We start from the raw sequence: 25,665 nt of genomic DNA, 5'->3' as shown, positions 1-25,665 counted from the left end.
AAAAGCCAAATTAACACATGAATTGAATTACGTATCAGAGTGGTAGTAATCCAGACAACTTCTAGAAAGTGTTCAAATCTTTGAAACAAAACTCCACCCCCTTATTGACCCGGCAGGTTCTGAAATTTCTGATGCTTTTAATAACCATTTTGCTTCAGCTAGCCACCTGTTTGAAAGGATAATCTCTGAAAATTAATCTCATCCCAGGATGAGGGAGTCCTTTAGTCACCTCAGAACAGATTGTAGAGAATGATGCACTGACTCCATACTTTATTTTCATTTGAACCCTTTGATCATCTATGATGTGCTAAGAGCATTGCTAAAAACACAGGGGCTGATTCACTTGATCCCTTCCAACTGCAGCCCTCTGCCCCACTTATTGCAGAACCCCTGACCTATATTTTTAACTTGACAAACGTTTTTTGGTGTTATCCCTTAGATCTGGAAAGCAGCACGTCCTCCCCTTACATAGAGATACTTCTGACTTAAATGCCATTCCATTTCCAGATTATCTTGCCTTTCCAATGTTTAAGAATCCCTTACTACCTTTCAGCTAAGAACTTTAAATTCACTATATTCTGAATGTGCACCAATCTGGTTTTAGACCTGGACATAGCAGTTTCAGCTGCTATGGTTTAAGATGCATTCAATTGGTTGGATCAAAAATAATTGTGCTACCTTATTTGCGATTTAGATTAAAACACGTGGGTTAACTTTTGGAATCATGGAAATGGAATGTGTATTATAATTCTATAGTTAGAATATAAATAGTGGGCACTTTGAATACAGTATTTGACATGACAATGAAGGAAAATGCCATGGACGAGTTATTGTGAGAGGGTAGGAACCAAAATGATGTTCAGTGTTTCCTAGGTGATCCTATAATCTTTGGCTACATTAAATCTTTATTCATGATACGCCTATTCCTCTTTGATTTAGAAGATAGTTGCACAAACATGCTGAAGTAGCAGAGTAAACAAAAAAAATGGACATTACACACGGCGTATCACATTTAACAAACCAAACATTCAAATACCGTTACAGAAGGTAAAGTAAAAACCCAAACCGGTCCATGCATAAATACCGGTATATTGTAAAATACGGTATACCGCCCAGCCCTAATTGAGTGTAGTGGATGCATCATGTTATGGGTATGCATGTGATCATTAAGGACAGGGGAGTTTTTCCCAGGATAAAAAAAAAGAAATAGAATGGAGCTAAGCACATGCAAAATCCTACAGGATATCCTGTCTCAGTCTGCTTTCCACCAGGCACTGGGAGATTAATTCACTACTCAGTAGGTCAAGAACCTCAAAACACAAGGCTAAATCTACACTGGAGTTGCTTACCAAGACAGTCAATGTTCCTGAGTGGCTGAGTTACATTTTGGACTTAAATCTACGGCAAGACCTGCACATGATTGCCTAGCAATGATCAACAACCAATTTGACAGAGCTTGAAGAATTAAAAAAATAATAAAATGGGCAAATGTTGCACAATCCTGGTGTGGAAAGCTCTTAGAGAGGATTACCCAGAAAGACTCACAGCTGTAATTGCTGCCAAAGGTGTTCTACCAAGTATTGACTCAGGGGGATGAATACTTATGTAAGTGAGATATCTGTATTTCCTTTTCAAAACATGTTGTCACTTTGTCATTACAGGGTAATGTATGTAGATGGGTGAGAGAAAAAAATCAATTTTGAACCATTTTGAATTCAGGCTGTAAAAAAGTCAAGGTGTATGAATACTTTGAGGGTGCTATATGCAGAAACATACAATGTGATTTGTCATCATTTTTACGGTCAAAAGATGAGTCAAAATACGAAATACATCAATCATTAAGTCATACATCAAATAGGCACACCACCAAATCAATAAATAGGCATAGTGAAAAGGTACTCACATCCTCATTCCAGTCCTCAGTACCCCACTCTTCTGTCGCGCTCCTCCAGGCACCTATAGGAATGTAGAGGGGGAAAAATTTGTGAGTAATAGGTTTCAAACCAACCAGGCGTCAAACAAAAGAAAGGATGGCGGTTCAATCTTACAAGGGGCAGAGTCAAACTTGGGTTGGTAATTTGTCCCCTCTCCTCCTGCAGAGTACTCAATCCCTACAAAAAGGAGAAGTGAAAGGTGAGACATGTAAGATTACAGAGGGGCATACTACGTACCGGGTTTGAGGTGTTAGCGAGTTAACTTTGGTCAACTGAGTTTAACTCGGGATAAGCTGGACCATGAAAATAGCTCACCTTTAACCCAAGTACATTTCTATGGCAACGAATCCTTCAGAACTAACTTGCTCCAGGGCAGACTAACTTCATTTATTTAGAATGAAGCGTGAGCTGCGCGTTGAGCAATGAAATCAGATTCCCTCCCACTTGCTAAGAATTTGTCATCATCCCCTTCATTTGAGAAAGACTGATTAAATATTTTATTACCCAAATGTTTAAAAAATAATGTTAAAATAGTGTAACGGTACACATATTCGTAGCAAACAGTTCGATAAGGGGACTTCGGTTCAGCCTGTGAAACCAAATGAATATTAAAAAAACAGATCCACCCCTTTATGAGTCACAAGCGCGCAACTGACACTTAAGGAGACAGTGTCATGGTGCGTTAGTAACCAAGTGGAAATTTACCACATATGACATGAGAAAGATCCACTTGAACGGCCCTCAAACTGGTAATTACTAGTGGGAAACTAGGCTATCATCCACTTCTCCCATATGGTGACCTCTGAAGTCACCTACTAAGGAAATGGCCACTAGAAGAACAGTTTTAGCAGTTAATACAACAAAATATATATAACCATCTATTAATGTGTTTTAACTCATTTGTTTACACATATGATAGCTGTAGTTTTAGTTTCTTTGACACCAAATGGTTTCTCAACGAGTTACAATCATGAATGCATTCAACTTGTATTTACAACTTCACAACAATTTTGAAAGCTGAACATTGTGAATGGCATTTAATTTTCACGCTGTACCAAAACGTGACCCTAAAACCGCAATACATACAGAACCGTTACACCCCTATTAAAATACCTATCACATTACACATTTAGTAATAGAATGCACTTGAAACTTCACACAGTAAAACTTAACTAAAATGATTTTATCGATAGGGTTGGGGAAAAGATGCTTCTTGATAAGTACACCAAAGACTATTAACGATAAGTCATAAAATAAAGACGACACTTCTAAAAGCCTATTTCACACCATAGCCAGAATGGTCTCAATTAAGAGTTCAACTAGCCACATGCACGCCCATTACAAGCCTGCTAGAGTTAGCAGCAGGCGGACGAGCAATATTCACCGTCGTAGTACAGATGAAGTCTGAGCTGGAATGTTAAGCTAACTGAAGCTGGCTAGCTTAAGAAAACCCTGAGTTAGAGCTAGCTTGCATCGTAGTATACCCCTCAAATCATTCCCAAGACGAGCAAATTAAGTCAGACCCCATAGAGTTAGCAGTTACTAACAACTAGACCACACCTCCACCTAAACCTTTGTGTTTTTGGACTAGGCACTAGCTTGGTTTCTTAATGGTTCCTTCCTTTGGCTCTAGATAAACTAGATGGACTTTCCACCATCTTGCAGAGATATATGAAGTGTCTAGGCTGGGTGGATTTGGACTGGGGCTGAGCAGTAGCTGGGTTCCTTACTGGGTCCTTCCTCTGGCTCCAGGTTTCCCGTGTTGTTCCAGGTGCTTCCCCCGCTGTAGCTCTCCTCTGTCTGGGTCGGCTCAGCGTAGTCCGCCGGGTTGAACGTTCTACAAAAGAGAAGAAGCCGTGGTTTTGAGCACAACCCCTTCCTATGCGTCTACCAACTGGAATATTTGACTGGGGTGAGATATACTGTAAAGGAGGAAGTAAGTAGGCAGCGAGATCGAGGAAGTGATTGAGGTGATCTGATGTTTAGCAGTTAGACAACATTCATCTGAGAAATCTCAGGATGACAGATTCAAAAATACTGAAGGAGGACAACCAAGGAATGGGAAAATAATCCAGGCAGTGCCTTATTTTTCCTCAACTCTTTCTCTGGCACTGTGCGATGGCAAAAAACATAACGTCTTTCAACCCATCATTTCACAGCAACGCTTCAGAGACAATTATAGAAAAGCACGCATCCTTAAAATAACTGTTCTCTTGCTTCTTTCAGGCTCAGGCACACAAGTTGTACAGTGCAGTACAACCTAGTGCAGTACAGTAGATGGACTTCAGCCATTTTCAGGATCTGACTGGAATTCAGACTATTCATGTTTGACTAGCTCCCAGTGAGAACCAACAATAACAGGGGTGCTGTAGATTGGCAGGGAGGGACTCTTGATTGAACCACTGGTCACACCCATTTAATAGTATTTAAATACCGTATCCCCGACATAGAAACATCAGAATAAGCTACTACTGTAGATTGTATTTTAGTTTAGCTTGTGTACATTCCCCAGCGTAGAGATGTATAGATTCAATGTTGATACTGCTACAGTGCTATTTGGGTTATTAATTGGATTCGTCCTGCCGTTCTTGATTTATTGCACCCCCCCTATACATTGATATTTGACAGCATTGTTAAGATAAGCATTTCAACGCACTGTTATAACACCTGCCAAACTGTGTAAGCGACCAATAAACGTTCATTTGATTTCTTATGGGGCTTGTGTGAACAGGTTTACCCTCGATGTTCAATAGACAGCTGTCATTTAATTCCATATCGTGTTACCAGGGTGCACGACATTGGTTTCATCTGCCCTGATACCCTGTGTGTCTAGCTCCATCCTTCCCTCTCTCGTGGCATTTGGCAGAATGATCCCCCCAACAGATAGCAAGATTGACACACTGACACACCAGTGGCGGTGCACTCACCTCTCATCTCCTGAAAAATCATATCTGGGCCCCTTATCAATCTGGCTTTAGAGGAAAAACAACAGCAACGATTACAAGCAGCACAACGGGGACAGATGGGGATGCAGTGTGTGGTTTTAGACTTCATTATTTTACAGAGGAATGTAGGGAAATCACATGCATGGACAAGTCACTACACTCACACTTCTGCAACACACATCTGTCAACACTGCATTGTTGGGGCAGTGTCACTTTCTATAGGTGTAGTTGGGTAGAATAAAAAAGGGGAAAACATGGCTGCCAAACAAACACTCAAACTGAAGACTGTGTTCCATAAGTAACAATAATTGCATTATGATCAGGAGAGGAAGCACAGTTAAAACCAACAGAACACACTCATGCAAACACAGGCGCCCAAAGGCCACAAGAGCAGCAGCGGAAGCAACACACCCGAAGAGGGACATGTTGGGGACAACGCAACACAAACTGCCTGGCTGTCAGTCTGTGTAAGCCTATGGCGCTGGCTCACTCACGCTCCAGGTTAGTCACTATCAGAACAAGCCAAACTTACGCACAAGTACAGCCAACGCATTGGCCCTCTCCTCTAACGTATCCCTATTAACACTGTAGAATAACATTAAAAGATAATTTCAACTTGTTAAAATGAAAGCACTGATGCAGTTGAAGTAGCCATTAAAACACAATTTTCACATTTTATGATCAGTTAATCTTATGTTCCACAAACCAGGTGCTTCAGACATAAAAATCACCATTAATTATTGCAAAGGGATGAAATTAACATGCAGGTTCATCTTTGAGGAAGCGTTTTAACCTGCTGCACCCCTGGGAAAGAGCCCACACTAGCAGAGCCCACTCACCTAAACCCCACAAAGCCTGGTCTTTGACAACCCTAGAAATAGTACTGTCATCTCACTGGGGCTTAATGCTAGCCCTAACACCTAGGAGGAATTATATAGCCAACTAAGTGTTAATTATAATTAAATACAAAGTGACATACAAGATAGCAATATGTCTAATGTAGAGTGAATTTGATACTACTCATTATCAAAGCCGGTATAAAGGGCTGCTTACAATCTCGTCACTGTGAGCCTCGTCAAATCAATAAAAAATATATAGTATATATGACATCTAGGGTGCTCAATGACCAGGATTGGGTAAGAGGCAATGCATACACAGACAGACAATACAAACACACAAACCGGTGCTCCATTCAACCCAAAGGGAAAGACAAGGAACAAGAACACACCATGTCAGAGACACTGAGAGCAGAACCCTATGTGCAACTATCTCAATGCCCAACCGTTGAGTTACATGTATGGTGTGGGGTCTACCAATATCGGACTTTAATGCAAATCCCATAGACAAAAGTGTACAGAGGTGGTCAGATTGAGTTACATAAGGGTTTATGTACAGCCCATTTCAACTTGATTTGGCCGATGTGTATTCTTAAAATGGCTTAAAATGGGCCAGGTCCTGCTCTCTGGTGACCATGGCAAAATGGAACAGACATTTTCCTCTGTGAGCAGCACAGGTGTTCACTTACCCCATGCCCTGCGCAGAAAAGCGGCCCCCTCGCCTGCCTCGCTCCCGTTCTCCCCCTAGAGAGGGACAGACAAGTTACACCACTGACCCAAAAAATACTACAGAAAATAGAATGCATTGTCCCTTGAGGAACATTTGCCGCCTTGAATGCACATTAAAATGGTATTGAGCCCACTAGAGAACGCATGGCTCTAGAATGCAACCATCTTGCGAACGTTTGACTTGGCTGAGTGTAAAACATTTAATTGGTCTAATTGGTGCAAGCTTCACATCGAGTGCATATAGGCCTCAAGTTTACTGTTAGATTATTAATACATGGCTACTAGCAGTAGGTATTATATTTAGAGTTAGCAATCTAACTCATGTGTTTTGAGTTTCTACTTTCTCAGGTAGTTGAATTAGCCCATGTGATATTAATGCACAGATGTATGCAAAGCAATCTCTATTTTAAAAAAAGAAAGAAAAAAAGTGAATATTTGGAGCTCTATTTTGACAGTAACCGCCTAATTGTCAACCCAACATTTCTGACAATCACTAGAATAGGGTGCACATCAAAATATCTTGAATCATGCGCATTCCTGACAAAATCGTGGACTGGTGCCACCAACTGAAAAAGTTAGCAGCACCAGGGTAAAAGGTTCATCCGGAGCACTGGAATGCTATGACATCTGACACACTAGGAGGGGGGCATCAGCCTTAGTTTGTGTTGGGAACTTGTTTCAGGAGTCCAACCAACAGCTCTTGCCAACGATCAAGGGACTTACCTCTTCCTCTGCCCCTCCCCCTGTGGCCTCGCTCTGTGCCCCTGCCTGCTATCCCAGCAGCCTTTCCTCCATCCAGACCATTCTCCTGTACACGGACTGAGAGGAGATGGCGGGCGCATTAGAGGTAGTGAGGAAAAACAGATGTGTGTGGAGTCAGAAATTACGGTTGAAGTTAGACATGTCTGTTCAGTCGCTACAATGGCAATTTTTCTTCCAGAAATCTAAGGAGAGAATGTTTGTAGCACACACTGTCCCCTCCATAACAAGGGCAGAAGCTACAAAGAGCCTATTTGTATGCCAGTGTCACGTCCCATGACCCTAAAGCAAAGGCATGTGATTTCTACTCACACTCTCGTCCCCTACTAGCCCCTCTACCCCTGCGTGGGGCACCACCTCGACGACGTGCCACGTCCCTCTCTACTCCCCTCTCCCGGTTCTCCTTTCCTTCTTCTCCGGTCTCAGCATGGCCAGGCTCCTTCTGACCGGACACTCCTTTCTTCTTCCCCACCATCTCCCAAGAGTCCTGAGGAGAGAGGTGAGGTGACAGGGTTCAGTTTGATTATGTTACGGGAAAATCCTAACTTCCACTTAGTGGAATTTTCACTTAGTCTCCCAATGACATGAATGCATACCAAAGTGAAAAATCCACTTTAAGTGGAAGTTAGGATTCTCCCTGTAATGAGCTGGATGGGTAACTTGGTTTACTCCCTCCGTCAACTACTAAGCCCGGACACAAAGGCCAAACTCACAGTATCTGGGCTACCTTCCAGCAACACGTTGATGGCTCTGTTGACATCCCCGTTGCAGTCATGCAGTGCAATCATAGACTCATCCTGGTCCTTGCCTGTAATGTCAATCAGCTGGACAGGGAAATGGATAAGAAACTTCGATGAGTATATTGCAACGTAGCCCTTTACCCTCATACGTGTTGAAAACTGCATATTTGGGCACTAATAAGCGCTTAAAATTGGAACACAGTGGCTGTAAAGTAACATGATATAAAATGTCAGTGCAGTATCTGCGCTTCATAGCGCTGTATGGGTTTTGAATGACCCTTTTTAACACCTCACACACAAATAACAAGTTGCCAACATCCCTCCCACTAAAATGGACAACTATTGTACATTTGGCCTCGTGAGTAGCACAGCAGTGCTTGAGGCATCACTACATATTCGGGTTCGATCCCGGGCTGTGTCGCAGCCGGCTGCGACCGGGAGACCCATGAGGCGATGTACAATTGGCCCAGCATCGTCCGGGTTAGGCCGGCATGTTCTTGTCCCATCGCACTCCAGCGACTCCTTGTGGTGGGCTGGGTGCATGCAAGCTGACACTTCCCAATTGTATGGTGATTCCTCCGACACATTGGTGCGGCTGGCTTCTGGGTTAAGCGAACTTAGTGTAAAGAAGCAGTGCGGCTTGGCAGGGTCGTGTTTCGGAGAACGCATGGCTCTCGAACTTCACCTCTCCTGAATCCGTATGGGAGCTGCAGCGATGGTACAAGACTAATTACCGATTGGAAATCACAAAATTGGGGGTACATTTGAGAGGACTACGTATTTTGAAAGATGAGATGTTGAGGATTATAATAAATACGACATTGATGTCATACAAGCAAGTCAAACACCTGTGAAAGCCTAAAACCCAAAGACTATTGTATAACTTAGTAAGTCATGCTGGCAATAGAACAACCCTTCAAATGATGCCCACCTGAACCAGATATATTTTTTAAAAAATGGGCCATTTTTGGATTGTATAAATAATAGTGTTGGCTGGGATGTAGGGTTGTCCCCCAAACAAAACTACAAGTGCATGGTCTAGTTTCAACGGCACAGCTAGGAGAGCTAAACATTTATATATTGAGTCATAAGTGTTTTGTAATTACTTAGGAGAGGTGTATGGCCAACTTGAGACAGCAGTTAGTCCTCATTCAAACCACTAATTTTATTTGTCTTACGTTGCACTTAACCCACATTCCCCAGGAATATCCCTATGTTTCTGAACGTATCCAGAGCATATTATGATTTTATTAACAAATGCAAAATAAAATAAACTAATATTTGGAATAAGTCTTGTCAGGTGAACCTGTTGTGTCCAACTTGTCGAATAAATTTCACATAATCTTCAAACTGTTTAATTTCTACCATGCTTATGTATACAGTGCCCTCAGAACGTATTCAGACCACTACTTTTCCCACATTTTGCTAGGTTACAGAATTATTCTAAAATGGATTCAATCGTTTCCCCCCCCCCCTCAAAACCCCATAAAAGCAAAAACAGGTTCACGAAAATTTGCTCATTTATATGTAAAAAAATAAATAATAACATTTACATAAGCATTCAGACCCTTTACGTTGTTGAAGCACCTTTGGCAGCGATTACAGCCTCGAGTCTTCTTGGGTATGACGCTACAAGCTTGGCACACCTGCATTTCGTGAGTTTCTCCCATTCTTCTCTGCAGATCCGCTCAAGCTCTGTCAGGTTGGATGGGAAGGGTTGCTGCACAGCAACATTTAGGTCTCTCCAGAGATGTTTGACCGGGTTATGGCTGGGCCACTCAAGGACATTCAGAGACTTGTCCCGAAGCCACTCCTGCGTGTGCTGTGGGTCTTTGTCCTGTTAGGTGAACCACAGCCCCAGTCTGAGCGCTCTGGATTAGGTTTTCATCAAGGATCTCTGTACTTTGCTTCGTTCATCTTTCCCTCGATCCTGACTGGTCTTCTAGTCCCTGCCGCTGAAAAACATCCCCACAGAATGATGCTGCTGCCACCATGCTTCACCGCAAGGATGGTGCCAGGTTTACGCCAGACATGACGTGGCATTCAGGCCAGAGTTCAATCTTGGTTTCATCAGACCAGAGAATCTTGTTTCTCATGGTCTGAGAGTCCTTTAGGTGCCTTTTGTTAAACTCCAAGCGGGCAGTCATGTGCCTTTTACTGAAGAGTGGCTTCCGTCTGGCCACTCTACCATAAAGGCCTAAATGGTGGAGTGCTGCAGAAATGGGAGAACCTTCCAGAAGAACAACCATCTCCACAGAGGTACTCTGGAGCTGTCAGAGTGACCATCGGGTTCTTGGTCACATCCCTGACCAAGGCCATTCTCCACCGATTGCTCAGTTCGGCCAGATCTAGGAAGAGTCTTGGTGGTTCCAAACTTCTTCCATTTAAGAATGATGGAGGCCACTGTGTTCTTGGAGACCTTCAATGCTGCAGAAATTATTTTATACCCTTCCCCAGATCTGTGACTTGACACAATCCTGTCTCGGAACTCAATGGACAATTCCTTCGACCTCATGGCTTGGTTTGTGCTCTGACATGCACTGTCAACTGTGGAACCTTATATAGACAGGTGTGTGCCTTTACAAATCATGTCCAAACAATTGAATTGACCACAGGTGGACTCCAGTCAAGTTGTAGAAACAAGGATGATCAACGGAAACAGGATGTACCTAAGCTCAATTTCGAGTATCATAGCTAAGGGTCTGAATACTTATGTAAATACGTTTTTTTAATTTTTATATATACATCTGCAAACATTTCTAAAAACCTGTTTTCGCTTTGTCAATATGGGGCATTGTGTGTAGACTAATTGAATAAAAAAAATGTTCCCAATTTTAGAATAAGCCTGTAACATAAAATGTGGAAAGTCAAGTGGTCGGAATAGTTCCAGTATGAAATGATTTTATGATTTTCATATTTATTCAGTAAGAAACATTTCAATCTAGCCCTATCCAATTCCCACAAGTGCAAAGGGTTATGGAATATTTTTGACGCAATTATACTTTAAGCTCTAGCTACCAGACCAGAGAAAAAGCGTCAGGAGAGGCTAGGACACTTCTAGATCTCTATGAATGTACACTAATGTAACGGTTCTCCCTTCAGGCAGCAAAAAGGGTCTAAAAGTGCACTGGGATGCCATGTTCTCTCACCTGCTTAACTTTTTCTTCAAAATCAGCATCATTGTGGTCCGAAATCATCTGCGCGAGTCGGATCTGCTCAGCAGTGGCCTGTGTAGAGAAGGGTGGAACATCAACTTCTGAGTGACCACAAATAGCCTTTAAAATAGTGGATCATGTCATCAAATGTAAAAATAAAAATAAAAACTTTAACTAGGCAAGTCAGTTAAGAACAAATTCTTATTTACAATGACAGCCTACCAGGGAACAGATTTTTACCTTGTCAGCACGGAGACTCGATCAAGCAACCTTTCGGGTACTGGCCCAACGCTCTAAACACTAGGCTACCTGCTGCCCCACAAATGACAGGCATTTATCCACCCATTAAGTATTGGTTAGGTACGGGGTTGGGGAGTAACAGATTACAAAAGCAACAGTAACTAATCAGTTACCAGCAAAAGTATTGTAATCAGATAGTAATCATACTATTGAAAAACTTTGAGGATTACTTTTAAAGTCAGAAAGGGTGCATAATTGTTTTTTTGTTTTTTTTTAAATGTAGACACTTGTTTTCCTAATGACATTCAAATCAGCATTGGAAAAAAAGGCGCACGTTTAAGTTTGTTCCACCCGAGCGAGTCTGACCACAAGTCAGAGACCACTATGATGACACACAAAATGGGTTTGATGGATCGCGGTAAAAGAGCAGGAATAAGCTGTCTTCCAATGGTGCGACTGCTGTCGGCATACAAAGATTATTCAACTTGAATAAACGCTTGGAGGTAAGGATGACAGCAGTGGTGTAGTCCACGGTGATACGGAAATCACTTATTATTGATATCTACATAGCGCATTGATGTGAATCACACTGCTGCTCTCTCATTCAGCTATTTGCACCTTACAGATTGTGGATGGCTGTTAACAAATCTAATTGTGTATTTCAACACAATAAATAGTTGAATTCAAGAATTTTAAGCTGCCTATAAATCATTGTTTTTGACAGCCAGTGAAAAAAGCACTCTTGCAACAGCTGCATAGTGAGAATCCGAGCCTATGGAATAAAAGGCTTTTATTGCTGAATCTAAATCATGGTGATATGAAAAATCCTTAGGCCTAAGGGACACATGCTCAAATTTGCACACTATTGATAGACTTAAAAAAGGGGCAATCTGTAGTTAATACATCCATTTTTGGACTTAACACACACTACCAGTCAAAAGTAGACACTGCATTTATGGTAAACGCTGAATGTTGACTCAATCAGAAATGGCAATCTGTAACAATTCAGCGTCATAAAATTCCACAGGTGGGTGATTCAGACAACATAAAATCGTCCAGAACTCAAGTGTTTTCCACTAGCGCCGGCTTTTCGGCTAAACAGCTGACTACTCATTTTCAGCCAGCTACTTTTTTCACTAACTAGTCGATTATTTTCAATGCACTAATCAGAAAAGTCTGCAGAGCCCTCTGCTGCTAGAATGCACAATACGCATCTTCTAGTGATCTACTGATATGACAGGTGCCACCCTGTCAGTCACAAAGAGAGCGATGACAGGGAAGCAATGCTGGTTTGACAGTCTACAGTCTGTCCTGCCTCCCGGTACATGTGGCTGGTTGTAGTCTAATTTCTTTACACAGAGGTTGGGGAGAGCATGATACTTCATCTGCAAGTAAAATTAAGACTTTACAGTACAACAATTCTACTCACATATGCACCTACAAATAGGTGTGAACCGAAAAAATATGACCAAGTGTGTGCAAGTTGTGATTTGTAGCTACATTACATGACCAAAAGGTATGTGGACACCTGCTCATTACAAAATCATGGGCATTAATATGGAGTTGGTCCCCCCTATGCTGCTATAACAGCCCGTACTCTTCTGGGAAGGCTTTCCACTAAATGTTGGATCATTGCTGCGGGGACTTGCTTCCATTCAGCCACAAGAGCATTAGTGAGGTCAGGCACCGATGTTGGGCGATTAGGCAACATTAGCATTAGGCTCAGTCGGCATTCCAATTCATCCCAAAAAGGTGTTCGATGGGGTTGAGGTCAGGGCTCTGTGCAGGCCAGTTAAGTTCTTCCACACCAAATCGACAAAACATTTCTGTATGGACCTCGCTTTGTGCACAGAGGCATTGTCATGCTGAAACAAGAAAAGGCCTTCCCCAAACTGTTGCCAAAGATCAAGCACAGATTTGTCTAGAATGTCATTGTATGCTTTAGCATTAATATTTCCTTTCACTGGGCCCAAACCATGAAACAGCCCCAGACCATTATTCCTCCTCCACCAAACTTTACAGTTCGCACTATCCAGTCGGGCATCCACCAAACTGATTCATCCGTCAGACTGCCAGAGGGTGAAGAATGATTCATCACTCCAGAGAACGAGTTTCCACTGATCCAGAGACCAACGGCGGCGAGCTTTAAACCACTCCAGCTAACGCTTGGCATTGCGCATGGTGATTAAAGACATGAGTGCGGCTGCTCATGAAAACCCACTTCATGAAGCTCCTGACAAATAGTTATCGTGCCAACGTTGCTTCCAGAGGCAGTTTGGAACTTAGTAGTGAGTGTTGCAACCAAGAACAGATGTTTCTGTTCTTGGTTGCTTAAGCACTCCCGTTCTGTGAGCTTGTGTGGCACCACGCTGCGGCTGAGCCGTTGTTGCTCCTGGATGTTTCCACTTCAAAATAACAGCACTTACAGTTGATTGGGGCTCTAGCAGGGCATACATTTGATGAACTCACTTGTTGGAAAGGTGGCGTCCTATGACGGTACCACGTTGAAAGTCACTGAGGTCTTCAGTAAGGCTATTCTACTGTCAACGTTGTCTGAGGATTGCATGGCTGTGTGCTTGATTTCATACTCAACAGGTGTGGCCGAAACAGCAGAATCCACAAATTTTAAGGGGTGTCCACATACTTTTGTAAATAGTGTTAGTTTATTTATTAGTGTAGCAACATTAATTTTTACATAATATAACCATATACAATTTTACTATCACATGCCTTCAAGTGATGGACTGTGCCATCCCCGTGGCCTCCGCAATGAATTAGTCCACTGAGACAGGCGCGAATCAGACAGGTGCACCATGAAAAGAAAAATAAACTGCGACTGCTTGACTAAAGAAATTCAGTCGACCAACAGCCTATCGACCAATCGACTAAATACAGTCATCTCTAGTATTTACATTGTTATGTTGACAAGGTTGGTTGATTTTTAATGTTAGTTTGAGTCTGCTGCTTCAACTGATAGTGAAGAGATGCTGTCTACTACTAGTCAGATCCAAAATCTCACACCGCCTCTTGATAACTTGAGTGGCACTGTTAACTTGGTAACCTCCCGCCCTTAAAGTGGCAGATAAAAATTGTCTGCCACTAAAATCTGATAATGTAGTTAAGAGACTTGGGTGACATTTAAATAAATTGAGGAATATATCACATTACTCCCTACTAATATATATTTTTTAATAGAAAAAATAAGCATGCTTTTGTAAAAACAAACATAAGTAAATATATCAAATAAATATTTTGGCTGGTAAAATAAATAAAAATAGGAGTGGCTGGTAGATTTCTCCATCTACTTGCCACAGTGGCTGGTGGACCAAAGAGTTCACTTTAGACCCTGGAAACAAAGAATCAGCTGTTGGGTCAATGTGCGTGGTAACTAAGTGCATGACATCCTGTGTGGGCAGAAGGGTCGAGGGCGAGGTACCAACCTGAGGTCTCTGCTTGTGCTGTGTCTGGCCTGTCTGCGTCTGCTGCTCCCAACTGCCGCAGGCTCGGTTTCCGCCCACCGACGTCATCATTTACAGTATATACAAATAACAGTATTTACAAAGGAATAACACCTGAGAAAGAAAGTTGGGAGAGAGGTTCAACGTCAAATTACCATTTGGAAAATCCAACTGACACTGAAACCATGCATTTTTGGTGGTTCACAGTGAAACAAATTAGTAAGGTAGGGTTTGGGAACATCACCACGGATTTAAGTGTAAATTATTCACTGATTACAGAATGAATATTGTAAAGTACGACCAGGGTTAGTTATAAAACTAGTTGGTAAGACTGCTTATAACAGTTTCGCAGTTCCTGAGAATCAGTGGCTTAAATAACCTATAAATGAGTGTGGCCTGGTAACAATGAAGAAATATTTTGATTATCAATAGCAATTGTTAACGCACATATTTCACATGATGTGAGGGTGCAAATGTACTAGCTAGAAAAACAGTACACCCCCCAAAAAACATGGTGTTTAACCCCAGAACTGGGAATAGAGCATAGATAGTAATATCGTAAAGGCCAAGGGCCCGGATCCCAAAAGCTTAAGTTCATCGTTAAAACGTTCTTAGGAGCATCGTTAAATACACTGGTTTCCCAAAACCATAATAATTAACAATGCACTTGAAAAATGCTTGTAATCTAAACGCCTGCCTCAGACCACTCGTAGAACAGCTAAGTGCATCAGATGCATTTTTACACTCCTGCGTCAATTACTTTAACAAGGAAGACCAAGACCTAGGTCTCTTTTACAAATTCCCCCTGTATACACACACACAGTGCATTTAAAAAGTATTCAGACCCCTTCCTCCACATTTTGTTACATTACAGCCTTAGTGTAAAATTTATTTTAGAATTCTCATCTACACAATACTCCATAATGACAAAGTGAAAACAGGTTAAGAAATGTTTGCAAATGTATAAAAACAAATGAAGAAAATGTACATAAGTATTAGGACCCTTGCTATGAAACTTGAAATTGAGCTCAGGCGCATCCTTTTTTCATTAATCATCCTTGAGATGCTTCTACAACTTGATTGGCGTCCACTAGTTTGGACATGATTTGGAAAGGTACACACCTGTCTATATAAGGTCCCACAATTGACAGTACATTTCAGAGCAAAAACCAAGCCACGAGGTCGAAAGAATTGTCCGTAGAGCTCTGAGAGTAGTGTTGAGGCACAGATCTGGGTAAGGGTACCAAATATCTGCAGCAATTTCTGCAGTCCCCAACACAGTGGCCTCCATTTTTAAATGGAAGAAGTTTGGAACTACCAAGGCTCTTCCTAGAGCTGGCCACCCAGCTGAAGATTTGTTTTTTTTATTTCACCAGGTAGGCCAGTTGAGAACAAGTTCTCATTTACAACTGCAACCTGGCCAAGAAAAGAAAGCAGTGCGACACAAACAGAGTTACACATGGAATAAACACACGTACAGTCAATAACAATAGAAAGTCTATATACAGTGTGCAAATGGCGTGAGGTGGTAAGGCAATAAATAGGCCATAGTAGCGAAGTAATTACAATTTAGAAAATTAAGAATGGAGTGATAGATGTGCAGATGATGTGCAAGTAGAAATACTGGTGTGCAAAAAAGTATATATAAACAATATGGGGATGAGGTAGGTAGCTGGATGGGCCATTTACAAATGGGCTGTGTACAGCTGCAGCGATCGGTAAGCTGCTCAGATAGCCGATGCTTAAAGTTAGTGAGGGCGATACAAGTCTCCAACTTCAGCGATTTTTGCAATTCGTTCCAGTCATTGGCAGCAGAGAAATGGAAGGAAAGGCGGCCAAAGGAGGTGTTAGCTTTGGGCATGACCAGTGAGATATACCTGCTGGAGCACATGCCAAGGGTGAGTGTTGTTATGGTGACAAGTGAGCTGAGATAAGGCGGAGCATTACCTAGCAAAGACTGATAAATGACCTGGAGCCAGTGGGTCTGGCGACGAATATGTAGCGAGGGCCAGCTGACGAGAACATACAGGTCGCAGTGGTGGGTGGTATATGGGGCTTTGATGACAAATTGGATGGCACTGTGATAGAACGCATCCAATTTGCTGAGTAGAGTGTTGGAAGCTATTTTGTAAATAATAGTGGATTCTAGTCGTGTTAGTGAAGAGTCCGGGAGGATTCTGCTGTGTAGCCGAGTGATCATACGGTCCACTGAGCAGGCCGGGAGATGGGCCTGGCTCAAGGCTAGCTTCGGGCTGGGCCACTCGGTGGCAGCTAGCTAGCTGTGATGATCTGGAGTAACGATCCAAAGCTTAGGGCAGGAATCCGGTGTTGTAGTGGAGAAAAACATTAGGATATGCTCAGGGTTGACGTGCTGAGCAGACAGGCAGGTTGGCAAGCATTATCCAGGCTAAAAGCGGCTGGTATCTGTGCTAAAAGGTAAAGGCCGCTACCAGTGGCTAACAATGACTAAATAGCTAGTAGATAATTAGCTGGTTAGCTTCTGATGGCTAGCTTCTGATGGCGGTTCTGGCTATAAGGTCTAAAAATAGCAGATCCGTATCATATTGGGTGAGGCGGGTTGCCGGAAGGTATATTTAATTTAAAAAATGTTAAGAGATTGAAAATATATTGAAATATATACAAAAAAGACAATACAAAATGTACACGTGAGACCGACAAACAACGTCTGCACTGCTACGCCATTTTGGAATCAACTGAGCAATGGGGGAGAAGAACTTTGGCCAGGGAGGTGAACAAGAACCCGAAGGTAACTGACAGAGCTCCAGAGTTCCTCTGTGGAGATGGGAGAATCTACCGGAAAGACAACCCATCTCCGCAGCACTCCACCAATCAGGCCTTTATGGTAGAGTGGTCAGACAGAAGCCACTCAGTTAAAAGGCACATGACCGTCCTCTTGGAGTTTGCCCAAAGGCACCAAAAGAAAACAAGATTCTCTGGTCTGATGAAACCAAGATTTAACTATTTTGCCTAAATGCCCAGTGTCACGTCTGAAGGAAACCTAGCTCCATCTCTACGGTGAAGCACGGTTGTGGCAGCATCATGCTGTGGGGATGTTTTTCAGCGGCAAGGACTGGGAGACTAGTCAGGATCAAGGGAAAGATGAACAGAGGAAAGTACAGAGAGAACCTTGATGAAAACCAGCTCCAGAGCACTCAAGACCTCAAACTGGGGCAAAGGTTCACCTTCCAACAGGACAACAACCCTAAGCATACAGCCAAGACAACGCAGGAGTGCCTTCGGGACAAGTCAATGGCATTGAGTGGTCCAGCCAGAGCCCGGAATTGAACCCAATCGAACATCTGGATAGACCTGAAAATAGCTGCGTAGCAACGCTCTCCATCCAACCTGACAGAGCTCGAGAAGATCTGCGTAGAAGAATTGGAGAAACTCCCCAAATACAGGTGTGCCAAGCTTGTATCGTAACACCCAAGAAGACTCGAGGCTGTAATCGCTGCCAAAGGTGCTTAAACAAAGTACAGAGTAAAAAGGGTCTGAAAACATAATGTGATATAAATTTGCTAAGGATTCTAACAACCTTTTTTGCTTTGTCATTAGTGTGTGTAGATTGAGGGGGATTTATTTTTTTAGAATACGACTGTAATGTAACAAAATGTGGAAAAAGTCAAGGAATCTGAATAGTTTCTGTATGTATGCATGTACGGAGCATTATGTATTTTCAGTTTAATTCACGTTTTCAAGTACTGGTGACAAATAATGCATTCCGATTATTGCACAGATTGTAAACGGACACCTATGATGTTTGTAAAATACTTATTTGAACGTTGTACTGATAATAATGAGCTAATGCTAAGCTATTTGCCAGCTATGCCATGTTTGTTGACATTATACAATGCATTCTGGGTGTCACGTAAATGTCTGTCAGACCAACGATGTTATGAGTAAACTCCCGGAAGGGAATGAAGTTAAGTGAATGATCGTAGACGACACACCCCCTAAAAACATGCATACTGCAAACAGACCAAACTCATCTTGTCTCCTCTTATCTTTGGTTAACACGAAAAAACAAACATCCAAAGTCTGATTAATTTAGATTTCTAGAAAGTTTTTTACTCAACAATATTGATCATTGGTAAGCTCACCTGCAATGTGTTTAATTATAAACAGTTAGTGCTATTAGCTAATTCATATTGTGGTTTCTGTCAGCCGAGAGTTATCTAAATATGACCGCTTGTGTTACGTGAATCTTTCCTCAGTTTGATCTAGGACAAATGTAGCCTACATTTTCCGGTTTGGATGATTGTGTATGCTGTCACTACTTCTGAGAATGTCTAAACATTGCATTCAAAAATAAACTGGTCACATTCAGGATATAACTTCGTAAGGAATATTTGTGTAAAAACAGTGTGGCCAGCTCAAATGCTGACCGTGGCGTCAATCAAAACTGGACGTTCTAAATAAGTCTTCTAATCACACCGGTTTGAGCGTACGGGGACCACTGTAGAATGATCACACCCGCCTCCCGAGTGGCGCAACGGTCTAAGGCACTGCTAGAGGCGTCACTACAGACCCGGGTTTGATCCCAGGCTGTGTCGCAGCCGGCTGCGATCTGGAGACCCATGAGCCGGCGCACAATTGGCTCAGTGTCGTCCGAGTAGGGGAGGGTTTGGCCAGCCGGGATATCCTTGTCCCATCGCGCTCTAGCGACTCCTTTTGGCAGGGCAGGCGCATGCATGCTGACCTCAGTCGCCAGTTGTACAGTTCATAATGCCATTTCATTTGTAGCTAGTGGTTATGTTAAGCCATACCTCGCGTATCTATTTTAATTCGAGTTTTTGTAGAAATAGGCAGGGTTTCTGACTATGGCTGTTGTAATGACCTACCCAAAGAGATGGTTCACTAGGCTAGCGTTACCTAATTTTAAACAATGGTCCTAGCTAGCTAATTGGCCAACTAAAATTATATACCTAGCTAGGTAACGTAAACTCGTACATCGCCTTGGTCCGTACAATTGTCCTTATTTTAGCGCCCCAAAAACGTAATACTTCCAGATCAACTGTAATGTCAATACCATTTTAAGCACAATTTCTCCCCTTTCCAACAAAATCGATTACATGACCTAAACACTGCCCGTTTCTGCATAATTCAAGTAGGCAATGAGCCATATCGGGTCTTTGTAAAAATGGCGGGTGGGGAAGCGAAACTAATGCGTGGTAGTGAGAAGGACAGATGTTGTGTGGGAAAATTGCTTTTTTTCACTCGATCTGTCCAACTAATCACCTCTAAAATGTAAATAAAACACTATAAAGAGTTTATATAATGTGTCATTACATACCTATTTGAAGGTTTGTGTCGAATTTGAATCGGGTTTTTAGGGCGGTGCTAAAGTGATCTTAGAAGTAAACAGCGGCTTTGAGAATGATGATCGCATGCAATGACGACGAAAAAAATGACTAGGTATCCCCCTTACCCCCGTCACTGTCCATTTCTTGTTTTTAAACGATGAGAGAAGTGCTACACCTGGTGGAGAGAGATTGTAAGACAGAAATAGTTGCTTTATGCATGCTGTACGTTACGACATGACACCGCAAGATGTAACGGAGGGTCAGTTTTTTCAACTTTTCTCCAATACTATAGATCCATTACCATGTCGATCAACGCATGAATAGAAACCTAGTTCACACCCCCGATTGTGAAGTCAACACAGTCCCATTAGTTTTCTTAGTAGCCTCGTTTGAATGTCGCGGTTACGCACATTTGTACGGAATGGGGTGAGTTTACGTTAGGTTTAGTATATCCAAATAGGGTCCAATGAAATTTGAGTTAGCGAATTAGTTAGCTACTTTAGCTAATAATGATCTGGCAAATGACATTTATTTGGCACACATTTGCTGGGAGGCTAACTAACAAGATAATGTAGCTACTATGGTTGCTTGTTAGCTGAGGCTAGCTAACAAGCTACTGTAACTACTATGGTAACTTGTTAGCGAACTAATTTAGCAGATTGTAATGGCGTCCACTAGCGAACGATGCAATACACACATCGCTCTGGATTTGACATCCACAACATGGTTTTATTTTGCTAACGATAGCTAGCGATTTGTCTCTAGCTAAGGTACATAACGTTACATAAACTCCATGAATATTATTTGACCACAACCATTAACTAACTAACGTCAGGTCCTTCAATAAATATAATATGCTTCATAAACATAACATTGTCCAAATGTTAGCGAACTAAGAAGTCATTTTTAGGGAACATCCATCCAGCCTGGTCGAAGTTGTCGATGAGATTCCGTTCTTCTCAACCTCATGGCGAAGAGAAGATAGCTAGCTAGATTGTTGCAAATCATTACTTTTAGCCTAACTGGCAAACATGGTTACTAGTAAGGCATATTAGTGAGCCCACAAACGCATAGGCCGCACATTAACGTGGTAACTAACTCACAAATCACTATAAAGTTGCACTATGCAGCACCATCAAATGCGCCTCCGTTGGGAACGCTACCGATGTCTGTTTATATAAACACGACACCGAGGCTCTAGGTAGGCCCGTAGGCCCAAAATAAAGAAAATAAATAACAAGCGATACTGACCAGAAACCCAGATGAATGTCAGATATTCTGCTATAAAACCGACCAAGCGGTCTCTCTGTCGACCTCCTAATCGGATTTCGACGAAATGAAACCTCAAATCCCAAAAATAATACACTTATATGAGGAATTATGCCGAACCGACTCGCGCAGACAATAAGCGAGAGACTCGGCATTTACCTGTGTCTTTTCCACTTTGACACCGCAGATGGCTCCGTCACGTGGTTGACAGGGCGCTTCAATGTAACTAGACCCTCGACACGTGATCACCCATCTCTAAAAAATGCATATAAAATGTATATCAAATAAATAAACAAACTTTAGAATATTAATAGTGATTTCCTATCCTAGATTGTCAGATTTATCAGACTGGATGTTTAGCAGGACCACTGTAAGCTGCACTACAGTGACAGTGTCTAAGGAGTGTGCCAGGTAACCTCGATTTTATTTAAAAAGTAATTATTGGCATGCTAGTCGCCCTGAATGCTATTAAGACTAGATTGTAATTATCTTGTAAACCTATTGGGGACCACTGTCCAATTCACAATATGTGATGAGTTGAGTATAGCTGCGGGGCTTACAAGTCTGAATTTCTTATTGCCTCATTTTCTAGACATCAATGTTCAGCAACATTTTTAGACGACACTGCAAAGTACACGCCATATGCACACATAGCTGTGGGGCTTACAATACCCGAATTTCATATAATTTTCAAGACATCAAAGTAGGAATAGAACAAATATCTGAATATAACTTTAAATTAAATAAATCAATGTAGGCCACAGCAGAACACAAATATGAGAATATATAGGCCTCCTGCCTATGTGATAATATGAATCACATTTTCAGATTACAAACTTTTTCTGTGCTGTGAAGGTAAAGGGAGAAAAAAAATTCCACAATGACTCAAGTCCATTTAACTCCTGAGATTCAACTTCTTGCTCAAAGCCGTGAGCGGGCATGTGGCTGGGATGTTTAGCCTCCTTCTAAGGCTGTTCTGAAGGCTGTTCTGGCTGTAGTGCCTATTTTTTTTGTCTTGTCTACAAGGCTTGCTGCCACCAAATGTGCCTTGTTTCAGGCATGTTCAAAAACCTATTTTCTGAGGGCTCTTATTTTTATTTTTTATTTTTTTTACGTCTGATGCATAGGATGTTCATTTACTGTAAATTCCACCCACTCTTTTGCTAGTTTAATTCCTCCCGTCGTTTCTAGACCCAAACTCCCTACCTGTTTGCATGTTGTACAGCCCAACTTTGAATTATGCATGACAAGCCAGGGATTATACATTTGCTTGTTCTTGAACTGCAAATGGCACCAGCTTCGAGCATTTATTCGGTGGACTCCCTATTCATATTCATTGGGGAGACGACTAGACTAGGCCACGTGACGTGATTACGTAGGGACCTCTTCACTAGCTGACCACCACTACCAAGACCTGTGTCAATATCCGTTACTTAGCCCACTGGCCCTCCCCATAACCTCTATGTACAAATAAAAGAGACGGTCTGGAATCAGTGTGGCAGGATAGGCTGATTACATAGAAGGTTCAACGCGCTTTAACATGATGGTCTTTCTGGGGGGCGGCAGAAATAACGAGGAGGCAACTTGATTGAATGCTGATCGCTTTTATTAGACTGTCTACAGTGAGAACAGTGAAATAATAAATCATTCACGCAGCGAAAGGTACTGGATCTGGGAAAATAGGTGCCGGAACAAACAAAGACAAATCTGAGAGGTGCCGGATCCTAATAATGCTGTGGATGTTGTGTAAGGTGCTGAAGATGCTGATTTTGATATGCATGCATGAGCGAGATGATACGCCTATTCTCAAATGTTTATGACTGATCCCCTGGGACTGCCACGCAAAGCTCAGAAGAAATATCAGCCCACAATGAGAAGCAGGAGATTTAACTTCACTCAACTTTCTAGAGTTTTCCCTCTTAGTTAACACTGTCAACGTTTCCCTTTACTGTGGAAATTGTGACAGAAGCAACGCAATATTAGCCACTTTCAATGCAACATACTGAAACAAAACAAACTATGCAAGAGATTTTGTTGTAGGCCTATATGCAAATAGACTATTGCCATATATGGATCTGTGCCATTTACTTTGAACTGGACTGTGTTTACAGCTGTGGTCGAGTAGATGCGCTTGTTGTGAGATCAAATCAAGAGCTGCATGTAGCCATCAATCAATCAATCAATGTTGTTGTTTTTTATTATATCTTTTTTTTTTATAAAGCTGTTTTTACATCAGCTGATGTCACAAAGTGCTGCACAGAAACCCAGCCTAAAACCCCAAACAGCAAGCAATGCAGGTGTAGAAGCATGGTGGCTAGGAAAAACTCCCTAGAAAGGCCAGATCCTCGGAAGAAACCTAGAGAGGAACCAGGCTATGAGGGGTGGCCAGTCCTCTTCTGGCTGTGCCGGGTAGAGATTATAACAGAACATGGCCAAGATGTTCAAATGTTCATAGATGACCAGCAGGGTCAAATAAGGGTGCAACAGGTGCAACAGGTCAGCACCTCAGGAGTAAATGTCAGTTTACTCCTGCTGTCTCTAGAGAGTTGAAAGCAGCAGGTCTGGGACAAGGTATCACGTGAACAGGTCAGGGTTCCATAGCCGCAGGCAGAACAGTTGAAACTGGAGCAGCAGCACGACCAGGTGGACTGGGGACAGCAAGTAGTCATCAGGCCAGGTAGTCCTGAGGCATGGTCCTAGGGCTCAGGTCCTCAGAGAGAAAGAGAGTGAGAGAGAGAGAGAGAAAGATAAATAAAAAGAGAGAATTAGAGCGGGCATACTTAAATACACACAGGACACTGGATAAGACAGGAAAAATACTCCAGATATAACAGACTGACACTAGACACATAAACTATTGCAGCATAAATACTGGAGGCTGAGACAGGAGGGGTCGGGAGACACTGTGGCCCCGTCCAACGATACCCCCGGACAGGGCCAAACAGGCAGGGTATAACCCCACCCACTTTGCCAAAGCACAGCCCCTACACCACTAGAGGGATATCTTCAACCACCAACTTACTATCCTGAGACAAGGCCGAGTATAGCCCACGAAGATCTCCCACATGGCACGAACCCAGGGGGGCGCCAACCCGGAAAGGAAAATCACATCAGTGACTCAACCCACTCAAGTGACGCTCCCCGCCTCGGGACGATATGGAAGAGCACCAGTAAGCCAGTGACTCAGCCCCTGTAATAGGGTTTGAGGCAGAGAATCCCAGTGGAGAGAGGGGAACCGGCCCAGCAGAGACAGGAAGGGTGGTTCGTTGCTCCATTCCTCAATTAAGTTGGAAAAATAGGATGATCAAGCAGCAGTGAGGGCTCTTCGATACTGCACGGTACTGTCTATCCAAGCTAGTCGGAAGACTTCTACTTTGGTGTAGCACCATTTCCGTTCCAATTTTCTGGAAGCTTGCTTCAGAGCTCGGGTATTTTCTGTATACCAGGGAGCTAGTTTCTTATGACAAATGTTTTTTGTATTTAGGGGTGAGACTGCATCCAAGGTATTACGCAAGGTCAAATTGAGTTCCTCAGTTAGGTGGTTAACTGATTTTTGTACTCTGACATTCTTGGGTAGGGGGAGGGAGTCTGGAAGGGCATCAAGGAATCTTTGGGTTGTCCGAGAATTTATAGCACGGCTTTTGAGGATCCTTGGTTGGGGTCTGAGCAGATTATTTGTTGCGATTGCAAACGTAGTAAAATGGTGGTCCGATTGTCCAGCATTATGAGGAAAAACATTAAGATCCACAACATTTATTCCATGGGACAAAACTAAGTCCAGAGTATGACTGTGGCAGTGAGTAGGTCCGGAGACATGTTGGACAAAACCCACTGAGTCGATGATGGCTCCGAAAGCCTTTTGGAGTGGGTCCGTGTACTTTTCCATGTGAATATTAAAGTCACCAAAAATGTGAATATTATCTGCCATGACTACAAGGTGCGATAGAAATTCAGGGAACTCAGTGAGGAACGCTGTATATGGCCCAGGAGGCCTGTAAACAGTAGCTATAAAAAGTGATTGAGTAGGCTGCATAGATTTCATGACTCGAAGCTCAAAAGACAAAAAAGCTGTCGTTTTTTTTGTAAATTGAAATTTGCTATCGTAAATGTTAGCAACACCTCCGCCTTTGCGGGATGCATGGAGGATATGGTCACTAGTGTAACCAGGTGAGGCCTCATTTAACACGGTAAATTCATCAGGCTTAAGCCATGTTTCAGTCACGCCAATCACATCAAGATTATGATCAGTGATTAGTTCATTGACTATTACTGCCTT

The 25,665-nt window shown here is 42.4% G+C and overlaps 1 protein-coding gene across 11 annotated transcripts in view; it reads right to left on the bottom strand.

Moving 5' to 3' along the window:
- Nucleotides 1-21,663, bottom strand: part of LOC139559081 (ubiquitin-associated protein 2-like) — a 48,922-nt gene extending 27,259 nt beyond the window's left edge. For 6 of the 11 annotated variants that reach the window (XM_071374770.1, XM_071374774.1, XM_071374765.1 and 3 more), the window contains exons 1-11: nucleotides 21,372-21,576; nucleotides 14,779-14,910; nucleotides 11,093-11,170; nucleotides 7,917-8,027; nucleotides 7,516-7,690; nucleotides 7,168-7,263; nucleotides 6,405-6,459; nucleotides 4,862-4,906; nucleotides 3,665-3,771; nucleotides 2,049-2,111; nucleotides 1,904-1,956 (exon numbers count right to left, since the gene is read on the bottom strand). In XM_071374770.1, the coding sequence (XP_071230871.1) occupies nucleotides 1,904-1,956; nucleotides 2,049-2,111; nucleotides 3,665-3,771; nucleotides 4,862-4,906; nucleotides 6,405-6,459; nucleotides 7,168-7,263; nucleotides 7,516-7,690; nucleotides 7,917-8,027; nucleotides 11,093-11,170; nucleotides 14,779-14,868 (873 nt within the window). In that variant the 5' untranslated portion in view covers nucleotides 14,869-14,910; nucleotides 21,372-21,576. Of the gene's footprint in view, nucleotides 1-1,903; nucleotides 1,957-2,048; nucleotides 2,112-3,664; nucleotides 3,772-4,861; nucleotides 4,907-6,404; nucleotides 6,460-7,167; nucleotides 7,264-7,515; nucleotides 7,691-7,916; nucleotides 8,028-11,092; nucleotides 11,171-14,778; nucleotides 14,911-20,245; nucleotides 20,322-21,371 lie in introns of those variants that run through there. The other 5 variants (XM_071374776.1, XM_071374775.1, XM_071374771.1 and 2 more) reach the window with 3 other exon arrangements.
- Nucleotides 21,664-25,665: the final 4,002 nt, after the last annotated feature.

The sequence above is a fragment of the Salvelinus alpinus genome, chromosome 29 (assembly GCF_045679555.1).
Source record: "Salvelinus alpinus chromosome 29, SLU_Salpinus.1, whole genome shotgun sequence".
NCBI lineage: Eukaryota > Metazoa > Chordata > Actinopteri > Salmoniformes > Salmonidae > Salvelinus > Salvelinus alpinus.
This window is presented reverse-complemented; position numbering and strand designations above follow the sequence as displayed.